The sequence below is a fragment of the Protomyctophum parallelum genome (assembly GCF_964188405.1).
Source record: "Protomyctophum parallelum genome assembly, chromosome: 18".
Taxonomy (NCBI): Eukaryota; Metazoa; Chordata; class Actinopteri; order Myctophiformes; family Myctophidae; genus Protomyctophum; species Protomyctophum parallelum.
Window position 1 is genome coordinate 26,276,068 of NC_139716.1, and position 24,927 is coordinate 26,300,994.

The 24,927-nt window shown below is 43.6% G+C and overlaps 2 protein-coding genes across 2 annotated transcripts in view; both read right to left on the bottom strand.

Moving 5' to 3' along the window:
• LOC310875831 (SLAM family member 9) lies at positions 1 to 5,695 on the bottom strand. Its single transcript, XM_083789229.1, has 6 exons — positions 5,577 to 5,695; positions 2,609 to 2,824; positions 2,385 to 2,501; positions 1,603 to 1,872; positions 968 to 1,075; positions 1 to 279 (listed from the first exon to the last, which is right to left on the bottom strand). Exons 1-6 carry the CDS (start codon positions 5,617 to 5,619, stop codon positions 158 to 160), a joined length of 876 nt encoding a protein of 291 aa, XP_083645355.1. The 5' UTR covers positions 5,620 to 5,695; the 3' UTR covers positions 1 to 157.
• The window catches only part of LOC310875830 (vang-like protein 2), a 23,313-nt gene continuing 4,067 nt past the window's right edge, over positions 5,682 to 24,927 (bottom strand). Inside the window, exons 2-8 of the mRNA XM_083789228.1 lie at positions 18,494 to 18,754; positions 18,235 to 18,364; positions 15,816 to 16,426; positions 13,247 to 13,383; positions 12,160 to 12,295; positions 10,706 to 10,955; positions 5,682 to 9,980 (exon numbers count right to left, since the gene is read on the bottom strand). Of these exons, the coding sequence (XP_083645354.1) occupies positions 9,720 to 9,980; positions 10,706 to 10,955; positions 12,160 to 12,295; positions 13,247 to 13,383; positions 15,816 to 16,426; positions 18,235 to 18,364; positions 18,494 to 18,564 (1,596 nt within the window). The 5' untranslated portion in view covers positions 18,565 to 18,754 and the 3' untranslated portion in view covers positions 5,682 to 9,719. The remainder of the gene's footprint in view (positions 9,981 to 10,705; positions 10,956 to 12,159; positions 12,296 to 13,246; positions 13,384 to 15,815; positions 16,427 to 18,234; positions 18,365 to 18,493; positions 18,755 to 24,927) is intronic.

The window sequence follows — 24,927 nt, forward strand, 5'->3', positions numbered from 1 at the left end:
ATTGTGATGTTATCATTAACACTTTATTTTCACGGACAGATTATGAGGCCAATTGATCAGGGGTTGAGTGGGAGGTAGAGCAGCCAGATGGGAACCATGAGGTTCCCAGTTCAATCCCTGTGGGCTTCCCCAGAGTTACTGTAGTGTCGAAGTGTCCTTAAGCAAGACTCTGAACCCTAATTGCTCCTGATGTGCAGGTTGGTTGCATGGTTTCCTCTGGGCCTTTATTCATGTCTTTCGTCTCTTCTGCATTGCCTGACTCTCTGTTCTGTATTTTTGCTGTTGAAATGAAGCAGAAAATGTGGAAAAGGAAAGAAATCGTAACAACAAAAATAATATAGAATCTGGAACACAGGGGAAAATATTTCTATGTATTGATTTTACTGTGTGTGTGTGTGTGTGTGTGTGTGTGTGTGTGTGTGTGTGTGTGTGTGTGTGTGTGTGTGTGCACGTGAATGCGTATGTATGTAGGGGTTGCTATGCGGGAAGGTGAACTGGAGATGGGTTCCTCACCCATCACAAACCCAAAGGTTGGTTGGCCTTCATTGGCTAAGAGACGAGAACAGCACTGCACTGTTTTTAGCTACAAAGCCTTACTTAAAAAAAGGCCTACATATCTTAGCAGCCTATTACGTCCCAAAACTGGACATCATCACACCCATTCCCAAAACTAGAAATCCCCAATGTGAATTCCGAACTGGGTAACAGCCTTTCATTACTATGCACGGAACTGTCTACAATCTATTTTAAAATGGATTAACTTGATTTCACTTGAACGATTAAAAAAAACTTTGAATTGTTTATTATCCTGTAATGTATTTGTGTTTAAAATTTATGTTATGTTTACTGTAATCAGGGCGTCATTGGAAAAGAGTGCTTGCTCTCAACTGACGTCCCTGAATAAATAAAGAAGAAAGTTAAAGAAGAAGAAAGCAGTCGCTGAAGAAGATATTTGCAAGATTTTCACCTTTAAAACAGTAACACACTGCTATCATGGCAGTTACAGAGCAACCAACGAAGAAAGCCAGGAAATAGCCTCCCCAGGCGGAGCTTCTTGCCTCCTTTAACTGCTCTGCTAAGAGGAAAAAGAGGGTTTTATCGTGCAGTTTCAACGCCCACTATATACAGTCACATCCTGCTGCAGTGTATACTTGAGAAAGACATTAAATCCTTTGCTGTTTATAACTATAATTGTACTGCGCTAGATAAAGGTATACCAACTGTCAATGTAATGGCTATAGGTTTATAAATATCACATATCAATATACTCTGCAACTATTATATTTTTGTCTAACCCCACCAAGAGCTCTACACAGAGTTATGGACATTCTAGTATCATATTATCTAATGTCAGTTTCAAAATATTGTCATATATATTTTTTATTTACTTTTTAAATTTAGTTTAGTTCTTTTGCCATGTAATTATCTTCTCTATTGTTCTATCTTGTAGCCTATACCATAATTGTCATACATCATATTTCATATATATTATTACAGTGCCATATCATCACATCACATCATAAATATATCCCACACACAATCTCTTGTTGCTGTTAAAAGTTTATCATATCATCCCATGCAATTCTGATGTGGTCTTCTTACCCAGACAGCCTTTGGTCACAACCCTGGAGGTTTTCTGTCCTTCCATACTCGTGGTGCAGGTGAAATTGACCTTGTTGTCCAGGCTGAAGGTAGCCAATAAATATGAGATGTTGTTGCTCGATGTCCAAAAAGAGATGTTTATGGACGGTTGAGCCTGCCAAGTGAAGATGACCCCTTTGACTGGAGATGTGCACTGCAAGGCCATGCGACAGTGTCCCTCGTTAATTGCCATACCAAGGAACGGCTGAATGATGGGCTTACTAAGGCGATCTGCAGACAGAAGTACAATGGTTATCAACAATAGCTAGCTACAGTATATAGATACAGTATCTACTATAGCCTACATATAGATGACCACGGTCAGTGGCCTTAAGAGTGGGGGTCTCAGGTCAGGGCACAGTTCCCAGCCAAGTCAAACTAAAGTCTATAAAAATGTTACCAAATGCCTCATTGCTTGAAACTCAAGGGTTGAACTGGGGTTAAATCCATGCGACATACTGGCGTCATGAATAAAAATCAAACGTGAAAATGTTGGTCCTGGGATTACTGTTAACTAAATGAATACTTCTCATTGGAGAGAGCATTAACTTTAATCATGGGAGACAGATATATGATGTTCTTCTTGGTAAAGGTAAAGATGTTCCACACATACTATTATGCATTGGTCCCATTTTTCAAAGAGTGGACATTTCACTTTGGAACAGACCTCTTTACCCATTGGTTCATTTTAAATGTGGATACAGGCATAATGAATGTTGTGTGAATAACCGTGTAGCCGTTACCATTGATTATGAGCCGGACTTTGTTGCGGACTTTGGTTTGGTTCCTTTCTGTGTTTTTCAGATCTACAGTGTATACCATAGCATCTTCCCTGGTCAAATCATTGATACCCAAATCACCTGAGATCAACAATACAAACGAATGAAATTACATTTATTATGAGTAAAAACTAAACGATTATGACTCAATATTGAATTCAAATTATTCAATAATAAATTCTTGTTACCTGAAGAAATGTTAAGTGTCAGCCTTCCTTTGTACCTCCAGAAACGGTTAACATTTGTCTTGCCACTGCGATGACTCGCAATCCAAGTGTTGTTCGTGAGTATGGACCACTCGATCAAAGAGATGTTCCATGAGGGGTCTACCCCCGATGGCAAAGTAATATCCTCGCCAATGTAGCCCGAGACTTCCTCTGAATCCTTGGTGGCAAGTAACTCCACTGTGAAATAAAGCAACATTTCTCAAAGGATCAATACATATTGTTCATTATAGGAGTCATTTACACAGGATAGAGAATCCCACAAGTCACCCAAAAAGGATGACTTTGTATAATTGGTCCTCAGTATCTCAGAGGACTGTTCCAGTAACATCATTGGTAGGCAGGTTTTTATTAAATCCTTTATTAATGCAAGAACATCCATCCATCCATCTTCAACCGCTTATCCGTACTCAGGTCGTGGGGACAACAGCTCCACCAGAGAGCTCTAGACTTCCCTCTCCAGAGCAACATTAGTTTAACTTCCTAACATTAGTTTAACATCCAAGGCCAGTGAGTCGATGTGATCCCTCCATCTGTGCCGTGGTCTGCCCCGGGGTCTCCTCCCAGTGGGGCGTGCATCGAGGACCTCCCTATAGAGAGACGCTCGAGAGGCATCCTAACCAGATGCCCAAACCACCTAAGCTGGCTCCTTTCCAGGCAAAGAAGCAGCGAATGGAAGAACAATGCTTCTATTATAGCATGATAACTTTCCAGGAAGAGAAAGAGAAAGAGAAAGCCTTCCGTTTCTATTAGCCGGGGAATCCAATCCCTATCGATGATGTCACTGGTAGGCGGCTTTTTGAACAGCCCTCTTCTGAGACACAAACAAATATGACAAAAATTGTACCATTATTATGATGAGTATTAGTGACGACCAATTATATGAAGATGAAGATATGGTTGAAAATGGGTGAAGGGGTCCTAAGGGAAGTGGTCAAATAGTGCACCTTTGAGGTTTTAATTTAGCTTCGCACTGTGTTTTGAGCTTGTATATCTGCTACTTTTTATACGTCTGTGTGACACTGTATTTAATAGAGTATTAACTCCTTGATGGCCAAGGCTACGTCAAGCCCATAGACTGCCATGTTAATTGACGTAGTAAATCAACAAATCCCTCCAAGCCAATGACGTTATCTGCGTAGTAGACGTACTGCCCTGTCAGTACGTCTTTTTATAACAAAATATTGCAATTGTTTGACATTTTTTTAATTATTTTTATGTAATCTACCAAAAACCGGCCGAAACCCGCGCGATCGTGCACTATCGTGCACGCGCGCCGTCTCTATGTGATCCGCGGCAAAAAATGTGATATTTTGGGATGTTCCTGGCCGTTTTTAAGCTTAATCTGACTAAATTATGACAAAGCTAATGATTAGTTTAGCAATCCGGACGGACAAGCTATAAGCTAGGGGTCAAATTAGCTTCCTTTGTTTACCTCGTTTGACAGGAAGTGATTTAGCCAGATTTAACACTTTTGTCAAAATCAGAATAATGGAACGTTCCTGCCATCAAGTGGAACATCTGGGTATTACTTTGAAATCGAAAGTAAAAGTTGATGTATTGTATTTAGATCGCTGATCCCTCTTATTGCATTAAAATGACGAATTAAGAAATGGGGCATTGGCCAGCATTGGCCAGATTTGGCGACTTTTTGAATGGCAATCGAAAAATGTGAGATATGACCACAATGTCACGAAATGTCTCATTTTATAGCTCCAAGTCACTACTTTACAATGAAAAAATAATTATGATTATAGCTTGTTCCATCGTTTACTTATAAGCTTTTTAGTAGACCTTGGTTTCAGTGATAAGTCAAACCAAGGTGTACTAAAGTGCTTATAAGTAAACGAAGGAACATGCTAGGAACATATTTTGTTTTTCGGTGTAAACTAGAGATGTGCAGCTTTAAAATGAGATATTTCGTGACATTGTGGTCATATCGCACATTATTCTATTGTCATTCAAAAAGTCAGCCAAAGCTGGCCTAAGGCACAATAAGATGTTATTAAGGTTGGCAACTTGGCCATTAGTGGGTTAATTTACGAAAAAACACAAAAGGTTAGAATATGGAGAATGGAGATAAGAGGTTTCTGGCCTGACAGCAACAATAATAATTATGTGTCATACGTCCTGCGGTGTGGAGAGACACGACATATCATATGCTGTCTATACCCACAAAGAAACACACTTCTCTTTTTTCAGCATAAAGACAAGTTTTAACATTGTACGTCATCATTATAATGCCTATTCATTATAATTATTATAAATATATGACAACTAGTTTATCAGCCAGTGAGCTGGTCATGAACACTTGTGTGACTTGGTGACAAAGAGGTAATGGTTGATACTAGCCAGTTCGATTCCTCCTAAAAGAAATGTCGTTGTGCTCAGAAGGGGGCCATCCTTATGATCCCCAGGTTCTATGTTCCCCTCTTACCTTAGCGTTTAGGGTTAGGTTAGGGTTAGTGTTAGGTTTCTGGTTTAAGGACTTCAGTGTTTTGTACTATACAATTGTATGTACAGAACAAAGAATGTTTGTTTTTGCCATCTTTGTTGAAAAGTCTGAGCAATTATGTTTTAGTTTATTTTATGCCAGTGTTAATTTTAGATAGTTTAAGTAGCCTAGGCAGGCCTAGAATTACTAAAATTAATAGGTTAGGTTTCTGGTTAGGGTTAGGTTTATTCTAAGTGGGGAACAAAGAACCTTTTTTTCCTCAGAAGATCTTTCTTGTATATTCGTAAGCATGTCTTTTATCAAATGCTAGAGTCCTCCTGGCAGTGTGCAAGCTCATATTGGTAACCATTCAGTTGTGTTAATTTTCCACATGGTAAATTCATTATTTATTAATTCAGCTTGATGGTGTCATAGTAATAATTGTATAGTCTTTATGTTGATTTAAACAAATGTCACTTGATGAAAGCGTTAGCCTACCTTGAAGGAGTGGAATCAAGAGAAGTAGAAGTTGAACCCTCATTGTCACCAAAAGGTTAGTTTGACTTCCTTTTCTTTCTGTTTTGTTGAGCCGTGCCAAAAAAGATCAGCTGCTACCGTAGTTGTGACGCAGAAGGGAGGCATCAGAACTTTCATTTCAACTTTCATTTATTTAAAAACGTTTCTTTTTTTAAAATCAACTCAGTCCTAAATGCATCAAAAGTGAAAAATAAAATAAAAAAAGAAAAGTCATTGTAACAGCAGTACAATCATATTTTTTTACAAGAAAACATTCTTTAGAAAAATGGGTTAGGAAAATGGGATCAGTACAAATAATACTTTAAAAAGTTTGAATTCAAATGCAGTAAAAGACAAACAAGACGTATGTGTGTGCAATGCTATTTTGTCAGTGTTTTTTTTTTGTGGGGGGGGGGGGGGGGGTGACAGTCAATTATTATAGAAAAGACATCTTTGTCTATCTGAACGATACATATAAAATTCCACACACCTGTGCCTACATCACATATCCACGCACGCACGCACACACACACACACACACACACACACACACACACACACACACACACACACACACACACACACACACACACACACACACACACACACACACACACACACACACACACACACACACACACACACACACTCTCTCTTTTTCTCAACTATTTAACAAACACCAAAGTCACTTGTGTCAAACAATGCTACTGTAGTTTTTGAGCTGCCAACAAAGATGCACATTGGCCAGACTTGACAATTGCGCTAGACCCCAAAGATGTCAGTAAGTCCTACTTATATTTGGATAAGCAAACATATCCACCACCAGTGTCTATGTATGTACAGCAGGTCACACTACATTGTGGCACATTGGTTATACTTGAGAATTGTGCTGGGGAGAAGGAAAGATAGGTGTCAGCAACGGATCCATGTTTACACTCTCAGAGTGTATTTTCTTCTGTGTACAAAGTTTGTGCTTCTCAGCAATGCTGTAATCACAACATAAAATCAATTCTGCGTTCAAACAGCAGTCATATCTGCAGTGGCAATGACAGTGAGAAGAGGTTCAAAAAACCAAAACAGTATAAGAAACTACAATCACTTGTTTACATTATTGTCCATCCAGTGTTGGAATTTCTCTGTGGTGTCAGTTTATAAAGTACAGTTGATTTCAGAATTACATTCAAAACCTGAATCATCCTTATGCAAACTTCCCATTTAGGACAATGAAGTGATATGTTTTAGGAAATTAAACTCCAGTAAGTAGTGCTTCTGCATGCATACTTCCCTATAGACCTTATACTGTAAGTGGAATTGCGTTGCTAGGGAACAGCTTGGGTCCAAGTTGATTTATTTCCAGCTATTGGTATTTACAAACACTGCAAGAGGAAACAAACTTGGAGCCATTTAGGATGTTCATGTTGAGTCAACAGGTCTATCTCTATTGATGTTACCAGGCTAACAGTCAGGAAGGAGGCCAGTACACAAAACAGTACCAATAAAAGCAATAAAAAGTAAGCACATTACGACTTGGAATTGTAATTTATAGCAAACCCACCTTGGGGAAAAAGGCATCATCCTAAATGGGAGGCAGGCTACATACGTAAGCTTTGATTGAACAATGAATGCCCAGTGCTTTATCCTAGGGTGTAGCTAGGCTATGTGCTATTTGGAATAGCACTTGGCACATTCTTGGTTGCAAGAGGATATTCAAATGACACGTTGTAACTGTAACCTCAACAGGGACAGGAAACATTATTTCAGCTTAAGGGGCCATGTCCACAAAAAAGGGTTTAAAATCTGTGCTGCTAGCACTAATACAGTAGCCTATAGTATAGAGCGTCAAAGTCCTGACGTCACTCGCTCATCCCCTGGTTCCAAGGGGTTTTCTCTATGGAGAAATGGGGGGGGGGGTCATCTTAAAATCATCTCATATAAGAATTGTGGTCCAAACAAACTGTCTCTGCGGTATTGTTGGGGAGGTGTCTCTGTATCATTTATGACAGTCAGCGAGTCATATTTGATACAGTCTGTTTCTAGTGAAAATGTTACTAAATCGGCAGCAGTGACATGTTTTCTCGCAGTCAGTTGATTCTTCATATCCATATGAGTGAAACAGCAGGGATGATTTTTTATTTTTCATGAGGTGATCTAAGATCCCTCTATGGGGATTATAATACAAATAAAAAAGTACACAAACCCGTGGGCTTAGCGCCCTCTAGCAATATTGACGTCAGACTTCAGTGCTCTATAACTGAAAGTGAACAACGGTAAACATGGGACTTCTCATGACTGTGGTAACGATGCAATGTCGGGTCGTAAATGACCGAGTTGTCAGACACCGCCAGGAGGATTGTATGTGACACTGATGAGCAGCAAAAAACGTATTTTCAGTTTGATGCTGCCCAGAGCCCCAATAAATTGCTGGATGCCGAAAGTGCTGAAAAGCAAAGCTCGGCACTGGGAAGAGGAGCCCTCGAGCTATGTCTTTACCATAGAATGCATGGCAGACAAAAAACACTTTCTGTGGAAATGGCCCCTAATTCAACCCAATAACATATTACTTTAACTCAGCGGTCCCCAAACTCTTTTGGCCGTGCACCCCCTGTTACTTCCATTGTATTTGGCCGAAAAGGATACATTTTTTGAATATGATTATGGCAAATAATCACAGAATGTCACTGCATTGAGAGACATGCAGCTGCTGTATACTCCCACAGCTTTTTACCGGATTTTGCTTTATTTATCTTTTTACCATTTTCATGTCACGCGAGGGCATTCGCGCACCACAGGGGGTGCACGCACCACAGTTTGGGAACCCTTACTTTAACTTATAAGCAGTGCAGAGCTACTTGGGCAATCCCCTACTAGTCTGTTGCAATGCGGGAACTGAAAGCTGCAAGCAGTGCATTGTTGTAAACAGGAGTAAGCAACGCTTCAAAGCATCAAAAAGGCACACGCAAAACAAATGCTAGGCCATCAGAGTGGATAAAGGTCGACACCAAAGAATGTCCTCCAGCCTTTCTAAACAGCCATGTCAGCTTTATGTTTCACTGTCTCACACCTGTCCACCGATTGCAGTTCTTCACATAAACACTCAAACAAACCATGTGTAATTGTGTATTCAGATCATCCGTGACCTAAACTGATCCATTTACTTATTTTAGTGATTGATTTTAGATTTATTTTGTTCTGATCGATGCCACTATACTCCCAGCAAAGGTTTTACATGTTTGGTCGTCTCTACTATGTCTCTCCTTCTTTCTTTCCGCCTCTCTCCCTCGACACGGACGAGGCAGATGGCCGCCCACCCTAGAGAGTCGGGTTCTGCTTGTTCTTGCTAAAGGGGGAGTTCGTTCGTTACGACTGTCGTAATAGTGCTTGCTCTGGGTGGGATCTCTGTCGGTATTCTGCTCTAACATGTAAAGTGTCTTGAGACAACTTGTTGTGATTTGACACTTGAATAAAATTGAATTGAATTGAATTACTGTGCTGTCCAACAGACGGTAAAAACGGTAAAGGTTGAATAAGTGTGAAAGGCAGGTGTGTGAAAGGCAGCAGCATCACACGACCATTCACAAGCAACTGTTTGGCCTGTGTGTGTATCTACACCAGTGGTTCTCAACCAGTGGTCCTTGAGGGGGTTCCAGGTGGTCCCCAGCTAAATGATGAAGAGTTGGTAACCAAAAGGACCCTTATAGATATTTAATTCTTGAGAGCGTAAAATGAAACGTTTCATTTTACCCTCTCAAGAATTAAATTATTGTTAAACACCTGCATTACTTAAGGTAATTTACAAGAAGTCTACATAATTAGATAATGTAGAATAATTATTTTGATCAACGTTTGCCTGTTCTCTCCAAATGGTACCAACATCAATACAGCATGAAAATGTGTACACATTCTTTAGTTTGGGGGTCTGAGAGGCTGAATGTCATCAAATGGCGGTCCGTTGCTCAAATGCAGCATAAATGATGGGCCTTGACGTGAAAAGGGTTGAAAACCACTGATCTACACCATAGCACACTTCCTTCCTCCCTCCCGTCCGCCTACTGCTAAGGCTCGTAATCTCAAATCCGCCCCCCTCCTCTCTCCTCTCTCCTGCGCCTTCTCTCTCTCTCTCGCCTCCTACACGGAGGTCTCTGACTGCAGCCTCATGACAAACTTGTGGCTTTTGGGGTCGATGAACTCCTCCCCCAGCCGCAGGAAGGGGAGGGGCGTCACCGTGACGACCAGGGAGAAGTCGAGGCGCCTCAGCGAGAAGACCTGCTCCTGTCGCAGGGCGGCCGTCACCGGCTCCTCGCTCACCAGCGTCCACTGGCGCCCCCTGTCGTTCTCCTTCTGGTACTGCAGGGTGGGGCCGGGCGTGAGGTAGCGTTCGAGGAAAGCCTGGGACGGGGGGGAGGTTGTACTTTATTGTTACATCTTGTGTAAAGGTACATAAGAGTACTTATTTTTGTTTGGCTTCCTTCAGACAATGCAGCATCATAGATAACATAACATTAAAAACAACAAAAACACAGCAAGCACAGGGATAGAATAAAGAGTGCAAGAAATTCAAAGAGTCAAAGAATAGTAACATATGTACATGTGCATGTTTTCCCTGTAGTAGCAAAGTTAGGTAAAACTTTACAATTTAGTTTAAAAAGGTGCAATTTGAGGCTATGTTCCATATACAACACATTTAGTTTAGAAAGGTGCAGTTCGAGCATAATGCGAGAACACATGCACCACTTAGAAATGTCATACATTGACTATTTGAAAATAGCCGATCTATAAGCTCACATAAATTGAGTTACATACACTAAAAGCTGCACATAGCCCTCAAAGAATATATATATATATATATATATATATATAGAAAATAAAAATCACACCCATGTGAAGTGAGGGGCGCTCTTATCATCATACATCATCTCAATGGCATTTAATGTTTGTGTTTGGACAAAGTTTGTGTTTACACGCACACTAAAAGCTGGACACAGGAGGGGGCCTGTGGGGGGCCCCTCACAAATTGAATATCTTTGACATTTTTTAACAACACAAATCCTGCATGGGAGGATCCACTAAATATTTTCATATGGGGGCCAAATCCATGAAACGTCTCTCCTCACCTTGGGGGACATGTTGTGGGTGATGCAGAACTGCAGGTGGTTGATGATGCTCTCCATGCTGTGGTAGGGCTGCTGCCGCGTGGTCCTCAGGAACTTCTGCATGGCGCGGGCCATGGGGGCGAAGATGGCCTGGGCCGCCTCCCGCGGGTCCATCGCCTCCCGTGGGTTTTTGGGAGAGGACATGCCAGCCACCTCGTCCTCCTGGAGCCGCTTGATGTGGGTGAAGGCCTCCTCTACGGCCACCACCAGCCTGGGAGGAGAAAGGACAGTGTCTACTGTATGTGTGTGTGTGCACATGATGCGTCTTTGAAGGTGGTGCAGTGGATGGCAACTTTCTCATGTAGCTGACAGGGGTTCAAATCACAGATGATATTTGGGGTTTTGTGTGTTTGTGTGTGAGAGAGAGAACTGTGACTGACTTTGCACTCCTACGAAACAAACAGTCTGATGTGTGGACTGATCCATTTTAAATCATTGAATCGGATCGCCATAATGAACCAATATCGTCCATGTATCGTCTCTTCAACCATGTTCGGGATACGTATCGGATCGCTATTAAAATGTATCGTTACATCCCTATTTTTCTTTTACCCCTTTTGTTGTTTGATAAATGCACATGACGCTTTGTAAGTCACTCTGTATAAATAAGAGCATCCTCTAAAACAGTGGTTCTCAAACTTTTACATTTCAAGGAACCAAATGGACTCTTTGATGTCCATTTGTACACTCTCAGAGTTAAATGGACTCTTTAAGGCCCATTTGTACACTCTCAGAGTTAAATGGACTCTTTGAGGTCCATTTGCACACTCAGAGTTAAAGACCTACACCCCACTTTGACAACCACCGCTCTAAAACAATTACTGAACAGATAACGTGGCTAAACTGGACATAAAGACGATTTTACATGTTGTGACTCTGGATGGATCTTTACACTTTTGCTCACTTTGAATTAACCCATTCTGACCGGGCACCCATTTTGGTGTTGGCATCATGTTGTGCTTTAGCTATTGAAAAATAGCAGATCTACAAGCTCATATCGCGCCACCGAGTGGCGCGATACGAGCTTGTAGGTCTGCTATTTTTGAAAAATCGAAGACACTTTTAGAATCTGATCTCAGGTCAGAATGGGTTAATAATGAAACTGTCAGGATGTAATAGACATTTTTAGAATCTGATCTCAGGTCAGAATGGGTTAAAACCAATAAAAAAAGTGTGTGTGGTGTGTGCGCACGTGCGTGTGCGTGCGTGTGCCCACGTGCATGTGTCACCGAAAGGTAGGAATGCACATTTGGGAGTGGATAAGGGGCAAGCTCACGTGAGATAAATTAGATCAGATTCTTCTTTATTGTGTAACACTGCTGCTGTGTGTGTGTGTGTGTGTGTGTGTGTGTGTGTGAGAGTGCGTGCGTGCGCGTGCGTGGGTGCACGTGTGTGTGTGCGTGCGTCATCCCTACCTGGCCTTGCGTTTGCGGACTCTGCGGTCCAGGTCAGCCTCCTCGTAGTAAAACTCGTTGTGGGAGTTGTCTCTTCTGCGAGCAGCGGCGGCGATCATGGCTCTGGACTGACCCGTGGAGTTGTTGGTGCTGCTCTCTGCAGATACAAATGTCACTTTAGCTCTAGCCTCGGAAACCCAGACGTTTTAATTTCCAGGGAGAAAAACAAAATCTGTGGCCGAGTCCACTTCAATTCGGCATACAGTAGTGCAAACGTCGCTCACTCTCTGCTGATTTCTGATCGTCTGCACCTTTGTTTTTTTTTTGTTTTTTAAGATATTTTTTTGCGGCTTACGCCTTTTTTATTAGTTTTTGAAGGGACAGACAGTAGGCTGACAGGAAACGGGAGAGAGATGGGGGAAGACATGCAGTAAAGGCCGTGTCGGGCTCGGGAGTCGAACCCGCGGCACACTGCGACTGGATTACCAGTCGGGTGCCCAGACGGTTACGCCACCGCCTGGGCCAGTCTGCACCTTTGTTAAATTGACACATGTACACACACACACACACACACTCCTCTCTCTCTCTGTCGCTCTAAGTAATTAGTCTCATGTCCAGCAGCTGTGCCTGCTGGGAGCTGCCTATGCCATAAAAAGCATACTGTAGGTGAGTTCCAGTCTACTTTAGCTCAAACCTGCTAAATTAGGGATCTGAGTCATGTGCATATGAATATAAATTTGTAGATACAAAGAATAAAGAAGAAAATCTGTCCCAGGGACAGTGACATTTGTTATTTTTTATTTTGGTCAGTCATGCACAGACCCCTAAATGAGACGATATCCAGTGAGAGTAGATAGACAGGATGAATTAGAGAAACATAAAAAGTGCAAGAAATCCCAAACTTTTCAGGCTGTGACCCTCCCAAAAATAATCATACTGAACTGGGGACCCAGTTCTGGAAATCCCGATTCCGACTCCCGACGACCTTTGCTGTGTGCGTGTCAGCCCTCCATTTCCTGTCAGACTACTATAAACCTATCAATAAAGGTAGAAAAAGCCCCACCTACACCCTAAAAAAATCTTTAGAAGAGAATAAAGCATGGCTCACCTTCCCCGAGGTTGTAGACCTTGAAGCCGGTCATCTTCTTTGTGAGGATGGACTTTGGCAGATTGAGCAAGGCAGGGTTGTAGACTGGGAAGTCGCTGTAGTACTGCTCCAGCACCCAGACCGCAGCACGCTGGATGCTGCGTGGAACAACAATGGTGTCAACACTTACTCCTTGTTGACCATTTTAACAGATGCTAGGCATTTGTGTAGAATGTAGATGCTAGTTATGACTTATGGTACAGGTGAGGGGTATGGCATTAGTGCTGTGCAGGAGTCTGCTATACGCACACCAGTCTTAGTAGTGGTGTCAGCACATGGCAGAACAATCTAAAAAGTTAAGTCTTAAAAAGACAAAAGAGGCCTGGGCTATGGCTCAGCGGTCCAGGCACCTTGGCCGGTAATCCAGTCTGGCAGTGCCGCGGGTTCGACTCCCGATTCCGACGGCCTTTACGGCATGTCACTCCCCCATCTCTCTCCCCCATTTCCTGTCAGCCTACTGTCTGTCCCTCTATAAAAAATATAAAATAAAGGTGAAAGCCGCAAAAAAAAGACAAAAGAGTGGCCGCTATCAGTGGACACTGATAGCCAAAGTGACACAGAGAATGAGAAACCAACGTTTCGGCAGACACTTCTTCAGGGTATGGCGTTAGTGCTGCACAATTAATCGAAAAAAGAGTAAGATCTAGATTCAGACACCTATGTGATCTAATTTCAAAATATGAGCAAGAATCATGAAGCACTAGTTGGCTGTCCAACTCTTATATTTTTTGCTACAAGACTCAAGAGAGAGACTTTAAGAGAGGTTTAAGTCAAGCTTTGATGTTGTCTGTTTAATGCCACAGGTGGTCCAACATTTTGAATGTATTAATGTTCAGCAACTACAGACGAAAGACAATAAATAATTTCACGGAAAAAATGATAATTGTTTGTGTGAGAATCGTGATCTCAATTCTTGTGGAGGAAAACCAAGATTCACATTTGAGCAAAGATCGTGCAGCACTATCCCATTTTTTTCACCCAGTGTCAATTATCTAATGTCCCCCTAAGGACATAACAGTCACATAATCAGACGCACAAACACAAATATTAATTATGAGTGTCTGTCATACCTAATTCAGTGATGACTGAACTTTAAAATATCCTAACTGTGTGCAAGCAGGCTACACAGAGACTTACAGTGCTATCCCTCGCATATAGTCAGTTACAGTAACACACTTAGACACAGTACTGCACACACTAGACAGCAGACCGTAATTACTCATCATGGGCATGGCTCATACTTTCCTATTCATTGTTTGCTGTGAGCACCCTGCACATCAGAAACAACAATGCGGTTCCTCTAAACATGCAGGCATTGACACTAAGGCTTGCCCACCTGCCCCCCAGCACGTAAATAAAACTTTCGGGCAGGTGGAGTTTGCTGTCAGGTTGCCCGACCTGTGCGCAACCGTCTAGAGATGTCTGTCTAAACTCCTGAACGGGGCCAGAGTGCCCTGTCTTCTGGTCTGTGGAATGTAAAATAAGAGCACTGTTTACAATGTGCTGTTTTTCACTAAATATAAATTAACAAGTGTGAGCCCATAGTTATATTCATAGTAGGTATTTGGCATAACAATGGAGGTGTGACAGCTTTTACCGCAGTCCCAGAAAGTAAAAGAATGAGTGTTAAATTGAACCCGTAATTACAAATTTGATCTATCATATAATATATAATGGATGATTTACTTTTCGGGCAAGTGGGCAATGTGGGCATGACCTTTGGGCAAGTAGAACATGACCTGCTCTTGCCCGATGGGCAAGTGCCTCCGAGACTTTAGTGTCAACCCCTGACATGTGTGTGTGTGTGTGTGTGTGTGTGTGTGTGTGTGCAGGAACTAGCATGACCACAGGGTGTGGTCAAGGAGTAGTCAGCTACAGACAGTGAACCACAGGGGTGTCTCTGCAGACCAGCAGCAGTGTAGCATAGGCTAATGTTTCTCTCCTCTCCACTCCACTATATATTGTTGTTTTATTTGTTCTTTCTCCCTTCAGAACTAGTAGGTACAAAGACAGTAGGAGATCAGATGACACGAGATGGTCACAAAACGTATGAAACCAAAGCACATAATGGATTATCGATACCACCATGTGCATGACCACATCTTCTAAAATTGCCATTCAGAACGCCAATACTTTAAAAAAACATGGCAGGCAGTAAGAAACATGAACCTGCAAATAAATACACATTACACATGAACGTGCTCGCGGTTCGCGTCGCAGCCTCGGCTATGTGTTGAAGTGCCCCCCCCCCCACAAACGAGCCCTATAACCATCTGAGCAGCTCTCAACCTCTTTGCTTTTATGACATTTCCGAGACCATGTCTATGGTAGAAGCTTCTAAACTTGGATTCTATTGTTAGTTTGATCACTTCAAAAACTCTTTCCCTCTTAAAATAACTAACGATCTACAAGCAACACACACCACGTTCACAGCACGCTTTCACAGAAGACACTATGGAATCCAAATGACTGAAATCGGAGAACGTATTAATCCATGGGGTCTCCCCCTCCCTCCCTCCCTTCGGCTAACCTGAGATGGCCCACGGTGTAGAAGCGGCTGGCTCCGTCGGTGGTCCTCACCACCTTGAGGCAGAAGGCGGGCTGCAGGTGCCTGACCTCCAGCAGCACCAGCGCCAGGTACTGGACGAAGAGCAGCGCGTCCACCAGGGAGGCCGCGTAGCCCACGATGCCGCGGTAGTCGCGCTCGCGGGGCTCCAGCACGCGCACGCCGTAGAACAGCCAGTAGGACGCCACGAACAGGAACACCAGCGCCGCCAGCAGGCAGCGGAAGGCGTGGAGGCGCGGCAGGGTGGCGCGCGGCGGCCGCAGGAACAGCGCCCACGTGGAGATCAGGAGCACGAGCAGCTTGAAAGCCAGCGAGACGTACAGGCCCTCGCACGGCGTCCCGCAGGGCTCCAGCGTGTCGCGCCACAGCAGCTGCGGCAGGGCCAGGAAGGCCAGCGGTGTGAGCAGGGCGAACAGGCCCAGGGCGGCGGCCAGCGCCGGGCCCAGGAAGCGCTGCCGGCACTCCAGCGGCGACGACTCCTCCAGGTCCTTGGAGAGGCGTGTCAGGTCCTCGTTGGACGCGCTGTCCACGGACGTGCCCGTCACCACCGTGGTGGTCTCGCCCCAGTTGTCATCCTTTAGTTCAGGGGGGGGGGGGGATGGAAGGGAGAGGATTTAGGAAGGTGTGCTTAACCCATTCTGACCTGAGATCAGATTCTAAAAATGTCTTCTACATCCTGACAGTTTTCTGAAAACGCTATGTTTCTATGTCAGTGGTTCTTTGATTTTTCAAACATAGCAGACCTACAAGCTTGTAGCGCGCCACTCGCTATGAGCTTGTAGATCTGCTATTTTTCAATAGCTAAAGCATAACGTAATGCTAACACCAAAAGGGGTTCCCGCCCAAAATGGGAGAAGGCAGAGAAAGGTCGGAATTTAACATAGTCTATTAGTTACGTATAAAAAGGTTGTTGGATGTTTTTTTCCCTCCATTGTGGTGTGGAGAATAGAAGATTTCTATTTCTCAGCATCAAGGGTTGAATTGGGACAAGTCCCTGCGACATACTAGAGCCATGTCTCACGCTAGAGAAACAGGAGATTACCTACTGTAGATTCATCATGTGTGACGTGTTTCCCTTTAACTTTCTAAAAACTTTCTATGGAAATACCAGCTCTGTGTCTTTTGTTGTGTGACGTTACATTTTAGGATCTTTATCGGGACACAGTAAACCAAAGGCTAGCAGCCGTTTTTTCTTTTTCATACACAAGGTACACAAGTTACTATGATGAAGTAAGAAAAAAAGATGATGAAGTGATGAAAGAGTAAAAACTAAAAAGTAACACAGGAAGTCTATAAAACTAAAAGGTAACAGCCCATGCAGAGAAGATTAGCCCATTAAAACCGGCATTGGCTATTCAGAAATGGCAGATCTATAAGCTCGTGCCGCGATGCGAGCTTGTACATCTGCAATTTTAGATGCTTCAAATGGAGAGTGTGGAAAAGAGATCAAGAAACGAGTGCATGCAGGTTGGAATCTTAGAGTATAATTTAGGAATAGAGAAGGCACCCAGAGGAAACCCTGAGGCGAAATGGACATAGTGGCCGAATTTGTCATTGCAGCTCGAGCCAGCGCTGCTCCGTTGACTATCATTGCGCATGTTCATGTGATTGAGGCCATGACACGTGAACGAATGTTTCATACGTGAACGCGCACAAACGGCACAATGATAGTCAACGGCAGCGCGTTCATGTGTTTGAGGCAAATCCATCCCAGAATGCACTCTGTTCCTACCAGGAAGGAGGAGTGAAATCGCCTCATGCGCTTTTGAGCAACTTAATGCAAGTGGATGGGAGGAGAACTCGGGTGTCTTCTCTATTCATATATATACTCTATGGTTGGAATGGGTGGGGAAAAGTGTCATGTGTTGATAGGAAAGTATCAGCATGAATGAAAGGGAAGGTGTACAAGACGGTGGTGAGACCAGCTATAGTCATGTTGTATGGTTTAGAGTGTCTTTTCCTCAGTCGCACTGAGGAAAAGACAGGAAGCAGAGCTGGAGGCTGCAGAGACTACAATGTTGAGGTTCTCTCCCTCTGGGAGTAACAAGGATGGGTAGGATCAGGAACGAGTACATCAGAGGGACAGTGCATGTCAGATGTTTTGGAGATAAAGAGATGGTTTGGACACGTACAGAGGAGGGATAGTGAGTATATCGGTAGAAGGATGTTGAGGTTGGAACTGCCAGGCAGGAGGCCTAGAGGAAGACCGAAGAGAAGATTTATGGATGTAGTGAAAGAGGACATGAAGTTAGTTGGTGTGAGAGAAGAGGGGGGCGGAGGACAGGGTGAGATGGAGGCAGATGATTCGCTGCGAACCCTTGAAGGGAAAAGCCAAAAGAAAAGAAGTTGTTTGAAAAATGTGCTACTGAGCGTGAACTCTGACCCTGTCGTCTCCTCTGGTGGACTCTGTGTCCAGCAGGGGCTCTCCGGGGGCCTGGATGGTGACAGACTTGTCCCCGCGGATGCTGCTGCCATCTCGGCTCTTAGAGCGATGCTGCTTGTGACTCCTGTCCCTGGAGACACAGACACACACACACACAATACACAATTATAATGAAGTAGAAATTGTAATTATACAGTTATTTGAGTTTATGGGGTTTGATTATTATTAAAAAACGTCTCGTCCCGTCTCAACCCTTTACCTGGGTTTGCGGGAGCTCCGGGAGTGGGAAGACTTGTAGGAGTAGCTGGAGTACGTCGACTCGTTGTCCATGTCGGAGGCTGGTGGCGGTGGGCGGAGCTTGCGGGCCCCGACTCCTCCTCCTCCGCCCTTCTCTCCGAGCGCGACCCTCAGCTGACTCTCCTTCTTCTTCTGCTCGATGGACTTGGAGAGAGGCAGAGGGAGGCGCAGCAGCTCCACTTTACTCCTGAGGGAATCTATCTTGGAGGTGCTGGAGTAGTGCCTGTGTGCAAAATAGATTATACTTAAACCAGTGCTTTTAAACACTCAAGCCACGAAGCACAATTTGATGACATTTAGCCTTGCAGACCCCAAACTAAAGAATATGTCCACATTTCCATGCTGTATTGATGTTGGTAGTGGTACCATATAATAGGAGAGATAGATTGATCGAAATAACAATTCTTCTACTTTCATGTGTAGATTAAATTAAGTAATGCAGATGTTTAACAATAATTTAACTCTCGAGAATGTAAAATTAAAACAAATAGACCTGTAAGGGTGGGGTGCGCACGCTTTTCCGACGCACCAAAGGTCCGAAGCGCGGGGACATGCGATGCGATAAAATGCGATGGTGGGACATGCGCTGCTCCCGTGCTTGCGGTTATGGTTAGGTTATGGATTGAGGTTTCATTTTACACTCAAGAGTTAAAGATCTATCAGGGTCCATTTGGTTACCAACTCTCCATCATTTAGCTGTGGACCACCTGGAACCCCCTCAAGGACCACTGGTTGAAAACCACTGAGTTTAGAACCAACAACCGATTTAAAACCGAATAACTGAGAAGTAGTTGTTTTGTTCTTATACTGTATCAACGAAGATTGTATTATAGATTTTTTTTTTATAATCTACAAATCGATTATAATAACCCAGTACTTCGTTGTACAATGATGGTGTACGCCGTAAAACAATTGCCGATCTACAAGCTCACAGCATGTCGCATTGTGAGCCTGTAGATCTGCTATTTTCACTATACATTCTTCTTTTTTGTAATCATTAATTTATCGTATTCGTATTCGCCCAGACCTAGGTGCTGGAGCGAGGGGTGTGGTATGTATGGGGGTGGAGAAGAGAGGGGATAAGAAGAAGGGGGAGGAGAACCCAGCCTGAGAGAAGAAAAGAGGGGAAGGGGGAGGGGGGGGATGCGAGATGGAGCATGAGAGATAGGGTAGAGGAGGAGGGGTGAGGGTGTGTGTGTGTGTGTGTGTGTGTGTGTGTGTGTGTGTGTGTGTGTGTGTGCTTTTTAAAGTCCCTGCATTGGTTGCCTATACATTTTAGAATAGATTTTAAATTAATTTTACTTGTTTTTAAAACATTGAATGGAAATGCACCTGTCTATTTTTCAGAAATGCTTCCTAAATATGTGCCCGGTCATCTAATTAGATCATCTAGTGCTGGTCTCCTAGAGATTCCAGAGACCCCTAGTACAAAGAAATATGGAGAAGCCACCTTCTATGCCCCTGTGCTGTGGAACAGCCTGCCAAGGGATCTACGCATTCTACGGTTCTCTGAATCTGTGGACAATTTTAAACGAAATCTTAAAACACACCTTTTTAGCATTGCTTTTACCTAGATCATTGCATGTCCTTTTCCTGTTTTAGTCGCTCCTTTTGTTTTTGTTATTACTATGTAGTTGATGCTCTCTTGTTGTGTTTTGCTCTTTCTTGTAAAATTTTTGCTCTTACTGTAAAGCACTTTGAACTGCACGTCTGCAATGTGCTATATAAATAAAGATTGATTGTGTGTGTGTGTGTGTGTGTGTGTGTGTGTGTGTGTGTGTGTGTGTGAGAGGGGGGGGGGTGTCACGTGTGTTGGATGTTGGAGTGAGTCGGAGTATGGGCGAGAAAGAAGAGGTAGAGGTAGAGGGAAACTAGAAGAGAAGGAGGAAGGTTGCCGAGAGAGAGAGAGAGAGAGAGAGAGAGAGAGAGAGAGAGAGAGAGAGAGAGAGAGAGAGAGATTGAGAGTGAGAGTGTCGAAGTGAGAGGAGACATGCAGAAAGAGGAGGAGGAGAAAGGAGAGATGTGATTTGTCACATCAGACAGGCTCTGGATAAAACAAGAGCCTCTGAATGACACAAAATACTGTGTGTGTGTGTGTGTGTGTGTGTGCGTGCGTGCATGTGTGCCCTTCGAGGATGACGTAAGTGTAAATGGCCACCGTGTGCATGCATGGGAGACTGCAATCTCTCTCAATGTTCTGCTTGCACAGGAACAGACCCAGTTAGTTAACAGTTCAAACGGGTCTGTTCTTTGTGTAATATGTCGCTTTTGAAACTATATTAAGGGATAAAACAGCCCACCTCAGAGTCTCTCTTGCGCACACACACACACACACACACACACACACACACACAGCAGCGTTACACAATAAAGAAAAATTAGATCTAATTTATTTCGCGTGAGCTTGCCTCTCATCCACTCCCAAATGTGCATTCCTGCCTTTCGGTGACACATGCACGTGGGCACATGCACGCACAGTCGCACACACACGCGCACAGCACATTCTCCTACCATCCCTGTGGTCTCTAGGGGCAACAGAGCACCACCATCACAATGGGAATGAATGGGAGTCTATGGGGAGGGGGGTTACCATGGGAACCCCCCCCCCCCCCCGTCTAGGCCTGTAGCCCCCCTCCCCCACCACAAACACAGACTACTGACACACACTGAGACAGTTCACATGAAAGTGGTGTAGTAGGTGATATTGTTTGGTTAAGTTAAAACAAAGGGTTTTTGTGTGAAAAGCTTTGTTCTGTTAGTAATCATTGCTACAGTGCAGTGTTTGCTCAGTAACAGGGGTCTCCCCGTCTCTCAAGCTCTTTAAACAGACAATTACATTTTCAGGTGGGTTGCCCGTTTCATCCAATATGGGGAAAAGTACCCATTTATCAGCTTCAATTTTATTAGGCGGTCCAGTTTACATTTTCAGCTCATTTCTTTGAGTCATCACTTCCAATTTCACTTGTTCATCCTGCATGTTCCTGTGTGAGTTCTCCCTCTTGACTGGAGAAAATTGGTATCCTGATTCCTGACGTGAACATGCTTTTTCCGTCAACAGACAATTACTGGGAGACCCCTGTTACAAACACTCTTATACCAACGATTGCAATCAAAATATTGAGCCATTTAAAACGTATTGTAACAAAAGAAAATAGGGCTGTCCCCAACTAAGGATATAGCCAAATCTTATTGGCCAAATGTTGCCTATTAGTCTAGTAGCCAGCCCATAGAGCCCCATTGTGAACCCAGACACGTTGAGTACACCAACGTTTTATGTTAGAAATGGTCACATATTATGCCAATTGTGAAAATTGCTCAACATATGCAAGTTAGCATCCGGCAGTTTCTACATGCTGGGGACCCATACTAAACATTTCTAACATAAAACGTTGGTGTACTCAACATGTCCGGGTTCACATTCTGGCTACTAGACTATAGTCGACTAAAAAAAGAAAGGAAGAAAAAGTCGAATCACGCAAAAGAAAAAAGAAAGAAGAAAAAAATCATGAATCGTCTAAGACTCCCTTGATTGATTCGTCGACTATTCGATTAATCGAGGTCAGGCCTAAAAGTCTGTGACTGCACCTTTCTTGAAGTCCCTCGACTTCTACTGCCCCCCTCTAGCCTCGCGTAGCCAGCCTTCATCTGCCTTTGCAATGCATATTGCACCAGGAAGACTGATATCCACACGTAGTGATATTAGTATCACTACGTGAGGCTAGCCCCCCTCCCCATTCACCCTGTGGTCCCCTAGCCCCCCTCCCCATTCAACCTGTGGTCCCCTAGCCCCCCTCCCCATTCACCCTGTGGTCCCCTAGCCCCCCTCCCCATTCAACCTGTGGTCCCCACAATGTGTGCGTTTCTGAGCTGGACAGCACAGTGCGTGGATCATCAGACAGGTACTTTCCTCGATCTAAATAATCCTAATCTAATAGACCCTAACGACCATAACCACCTCGCGCTCACTATTTCTGTCTCCCTCTGTCTCTCACTCTCTTCCCTATGTTCCTAGTCTGACTCTGGACAACAACTGCTTTTTGGATGTTTAATGGGTTTCATGTGAGTGGACACAAGACATTCGATTATAGACATTTACCAAGCTGATGTGCTTTTAAACTTGTTATATGCAGTGTTTTATTGGTTTTACTCTTTTAATTGTTTTTTTTCTAATAAAGTTGTGCTCTTTCTTGTTCCCCCCCGCTGGCCCCCACACATGTGTCATGAAAAGCGCTATATAAGTCCCAGATATTATTATTATAGTGACAGCGTGCACACACACACACACACACACACACACACACACACACACACACACACACACGTGCTACAAGCATGCATGAAGCCAGCCATGGATACATGTGTACACTTGCGTGCCGTGCATTGTATGCTTGCACACACACGTGCGCACACAGAAAATGCACACAGACATGACCATATGTGCCGCACACACCCCTCATAATAAACACTACTGTTTGTGCATGCATGCTTAAGTTTGTGTGGGAGTGCCATTGTTGGTCATGTGTTTACAAGTGGTCAATGGTCATGTGTTTACAAGTACAGTAAGCCAGCATGTCACATATATCAACTACACTGCAGAAGTCTTTAGTCCTGACTTTGATTCCATAGAGAGTCTATGTAATCAAAGTCAGGGTCTATGACTCTATGTCATAGACATAGAGTCATAGACAGTACCCGCCGCTATTGCATATGTGTAACTCTCAGTGAACACTATAGGAAGGACGCGAGGTGGCTCACTCCTTAGCCCACATTACCTCCAGAAAAACTAATTAACGAGTATTACATTTGTTGGAAACTTATTTTGTAATCTATGTCCAGCTTTTGGTGTTTGTGCCAAGTTACACAAACTTAGTCCTACACAAACATTAAATCCCATTGACAATGAATGGACAATTTTGAGTGTTCGTGTAAACACAAATATTGCATAACACAAACATTGAAGACGAATGTGAGGACGCAAATTCTGATTTGAATGAGATGATATATGCTAATAAGATGACGTCCCCTCACTTCACACGGGTGTGATTTTAATTGTTAATTGGATTAATTAAAAAAATATGACCTTTGTGACTGGATGCACACCCAGACCAAGCCCAGCTCTCACAACAGCTTCTTGGCATGTTGCTCATCGAGTTATTTTAATGCTATTTCTGGAATTGGAGCACATGCAATGTCCCGGGGGGCTAATATAAACTAGTCTTCTGCTGGCTGCACCAATGCCAGGGACCTTCAGTAAAACATGCTCTATTAGGTTTCTCAACTATTACCATTTGGTACTACTATACAGAATAGAACCGTTTACCAGCAATATTCAACTCCGGTCTTCATGGGGTTTTTACTCCGAAAGCCCACAATATAAATGATGGACCTAAAGATGTCAAGAAATTACTTGAGGTCAATGCCTGCACTCCCAAGTCGTCATCGAACTGTTAATTGTCTGATTATAAAAGGGAAATTATCCTGATCGGGGAGCCAAATTAAACTCCCCAGTGTATGATGCAGGAAATTAGCTCTGGTTCATTAGTGTCTCTCTCACAAGACCAATGCCCCACTCTATTATACCAGAGGGAAATGTATGCTGGCAATGTGCCATTGACTTGTAAGTAACATACGGTAGGCTACTGAAGCTGTCAATCACAGAAGAGATGTCCATGTTGATGGCATAATGCTTATGCCACTCATTTTCAGAGTCATGCTGTTTGTGGCCTATTTCGGAGGTCCAGTGCCGAATGAACCCATCCGGGGGCCCTGGCGCTACACCAAATCAAAAGGCCCCATGCACGCTCGTAACACACATCAAGAACGACACTTTTTGCATTTGCACGCCCAGTGAATGAACTTCAACGTACATGCGTTTAGCGCAGCGCCAGCACTATCGCCCCTGCTCCGAGTTATAAGGCTGCTCCCAGACGCTGGATTTGCTATTTTTGAGTCTCCTCCCACTGAGTGGTTTAACTGTTGGATGACCAAAAACACTAGCTGGGGTTCCTGTGTTGCGTTGAATACAGTTTTGACAGAGGCAACAGCTGAAATAGTCTCACACAGGGCCATGCAAGCAATAAGTTCCATTCTTAATCTGCGCCTGCTACTGTCTATTTTAATACATTACAAACTAGAAATGCACTCTGTCAAGGTGCCAACTTGCGCCTTGCACACAAGTAGGCCATACATGGCCTACCTGTGCGCAAGCAGAGCATGCAAGTACTGCTACTAACTAATGTCTATTACAACTGCTGTTCTAAATCCTTTAGACCCGTTATAGACCTTATACCAGGGTTCCCCAATAGGCGGCCTGCGGGCCGGGGGGGGGTCCCAGATATAAATGGCATTAAATGGGGGTCAGTAGCCTATGCATGTCAAACTGGGCATCCTTTTCAA